Source organism: Octopus bimaculoides, chromosome 1, assembly GCF_001194135.2.
Source record: "Octopus bimaculoides isolate UCB-OBI-ISO-001 chromosome 1, ASM119413v2, whole genome shotgun sequence".
NCBI lineage: Eukaryota > Metazoa > Mollusca > Cephalopoda > Octopoda > Octopodidae > Octopus > Octopus bimaculoides.
In genome coordinates this window covers 182,491,377-182,494,283 of record NC_068981.1, presented here as the reverse complement: position 1 = coordinate 182,494,283, position 2,907 = coordinate 182,491,377, and the positions used below count along the sequence as shown (strand labels likewise).

The window sequence follows — 2,907 nt, the reverse complement described above, 5'->3', positions numbered from 1 at the left end:
TAGCTGAGCACTCCACAGAAATGTGTACCCATAACATAGTTCTCGGGGAGATTCAGTGTGACACAGTGTGACAAGGCTGGCCATTTGAAATACAGGTACAACAGAAACAGGAAGAAAGAGTGAGAGAAAGTTGTGGTGAAAGAGTACAGCAGGGTTCGCCACCATCCCCTGCCGGAGCCTCGTGGAGCTTTTGGTGTTTTCGCTCAATAAACACTCACAACGCTCGGTCTGGGAATCGAAACTGCGATCCTATGACCATGAGTCCGCTGCCCTAACCACTGGGCCATTGTGCCTCCACAGGCTGAAAAGTATAAAGTAGACAATTGACATGTTTCCTCTGGATTAAGATGATAGTATCATAACTATAAAATAATAGTAATAATAACGAACCTATTGTATATAGTGCTCAGGTGCACTGTAACTCATCAGAAAAGGTAGCCAAAAGTGCATGGACAGTATATAGAATAATGTAGTGGAAATGAACTGTGAATGGGTCATCAAAAAAAGCAAGATGGGGTTGGATTAGGTGTACTGTTGGTGAATTTCAGGAAGCATGGAAGTTTTGAAGGATGTAGTGTCCCAACGGCTAACAACTGATGCGGGTAGTTTATTCCATGCTTCAGCAATTCTTAATGTTAAAAGATGCTTCTGAAAGCCATGAGTCCTGTGATGTTTTTTGATTTTGTAATCATGTCAGCAGGTGTTAGATATATCAAATTCTAAAAGGTGCCGAAGGTTGTTGTTGGAAAGATGGTGTATAGTCTTGTGGATGTCTATAATTATCTATTAACAGCTTCATCAATCGAGCATCCTTAATTTAAGTTGTTTTCCATCTTTGAAAGCAATTTCTTGCTTATTTTATTCAAATTTGAAGCATAGAAGGGTAAATTCACACAAAGAGAGGATCCAAAACACAATTCTTTATGCTCTGATCTTGATTGAAAATGTATTTGACTGTTACCTTCCAACCTCTGTTGCTGGGTGAGTCATGAGCACATGATGTTACTGGATGAGAGATTTAAAGTTGATCATTGTTGGCACTAAACTTTGTATTTGACAAAAACATCAACTCATAACAATCCAGTATATCCAGCTGTAAAAATTACCATGAAGGAATTACAACTCACTATCATAAACTGGAGAATGTTTTCTGAACTTAAATATTGCGTCCAAATCTTGCTGTATACCAAACTTGTGTGTTTCTGTTCAGTGATGTTTCTACTCAAATTCCTATTCCTATTCAATGATCGAAACTGAACCAAATTCGATGACTGGCACCCATGCCAGTGGAGTGCTAACAGCACCATCTGAGCAGGATCACTGTCAGAGCAGCGGTCTTGCTTCCGTGCCGGTGGCACGTAAAAAGCACCATTTGAGCGCGATCGTTTCTAGCTTCACCTTACTGGCACTTGTGCTGGTGGCATGTGAACAAAACATTGGACTGACTCCTGTGCAGTTGAGCGTGGCCGTTGCCAGTACCGCCGGACTTGCCCTCGTGCTGGTGGCACGTAAAAGCACCCACTACACTCTCGGAGTAGTTGGCGTTAGGAAGGGCATCCAGCTGTAGAAACTCTGCCAGATCAGATTGGAGTCTGGTGCAGCCTTCTGGTTCGCCAGTCCCCAGTCAAATTGTCCAACCCATGCTAGCATGGAAAGCGGACGTTAAATGATGATGATGATGATGATGATGATTTTGGAAACAATTTTCAATGGTCGAACATCATGAAAACTGAGATAAATTTCATTTCATAATAAAAGATGAACGTTGCAGCTTACTGAAAGTATTACTGCATCAATAATGGCAGTATCTACATAAACTTACCTTTCTAAGCAACCCTCCACTTCTGATGACGAGCCTTTGTTTCTGAAATATATAAAAAGTTACTTAACTTACTCTTTTTGCATTGTTTGAAGCTCTGCATATTCGTTTATTGTTGTTTTACCTCTATTACATAAAATCAGTTAATCAAGCAACATATTCAAGTATTTGTTGTGACAAACAGTTTAAAAAATAAATTCAGTCAACAGGCCACCATCATTAACTCAAACTTGCTTCAAGTTTCCAAGTATTTTCGTCTCTAGATATTTGTTTAGCTATTGGCAGTTAAGGAATGGCTAACTCAAACTCTATGTCAACTAAACTTCTCTTCAAAGAAGAGGAGGTTGGTAAATTGAAAGACGTCTGCTTATTCAAGCTAAGGAACTTGTTTTCCTTCTTTAATTTAAAAGCAATGTAAATAATATTCGTTCCCACCATTTTTTTGTATTCTATACATTTTGTGTGTGTATGTGTTTATGTATGTCTGTACATATGAATAACTATTTTAATCACTTTTTTTTTTTATTTCTTGTCTTCAGAGAAAAACCAAAACCACCATCGCTGTATTTTGACATATTTTTCTGATAACATTGTTGAAACATCACTTCTCCCAAATACTGCACCTAAAGATAAATTATTCATCACCTCATTAGATCATTCAGTTTGGTTCCATAATGATGTTGATATGAATGAATGGGTGTTATATGAAACAGAAAGCTCATATGCTGGTCAGTATTAATAATTCTATTGCTATTTTACTTAGACATAATAAGTAATGAGTAGTGACTTCAATCACTGCATAACTCTGCTTGACATGTCTTCCAATTTCATCTAATGGTACCTGGTATATATATATATATATATATATATATTATTCAAAAGAGTTCCAACTCTGTCTGTTTTTTATGTTTTATTTATATTCTTATAAAATTAATGTGGGATATAGAATATGGAATATATAATATAAATAGTAAAATGTATATATTTAATACTCAATATTTCATTTATTCAATAAGACATTCAATACTTCATTTCATTTTACTATTTATATTATATATTCCATATTCTATATCCCACATTAATTTTAT

The 2,907-nt window shown here is 36.3% G+C and overlaps 1 protein-coding gene across 1 annotated transcript in view; it reads left to right on the top strand.

The window, feature by feature from the left end:
* The window catches only part of LOC106872711 (acyl-coenzyme A thioesterase 8), a 31,824-nt gene that overhangs the window by 25,366 nt on the left and 3,551 nt on the right, over window positions 1–2,907 (top strand). Inside the window, exon 5 of the mRNA XM_052972665.1 lies at window positions 2,359–2,547. Within this exon, the coding sequence (XP_052828625.1) occupies window positions 2,359–2,547 (189 nt within the window). The remainder of the gene's footprint in view (window positions 1–2,358; window positions 2,548–2,907) is intronic.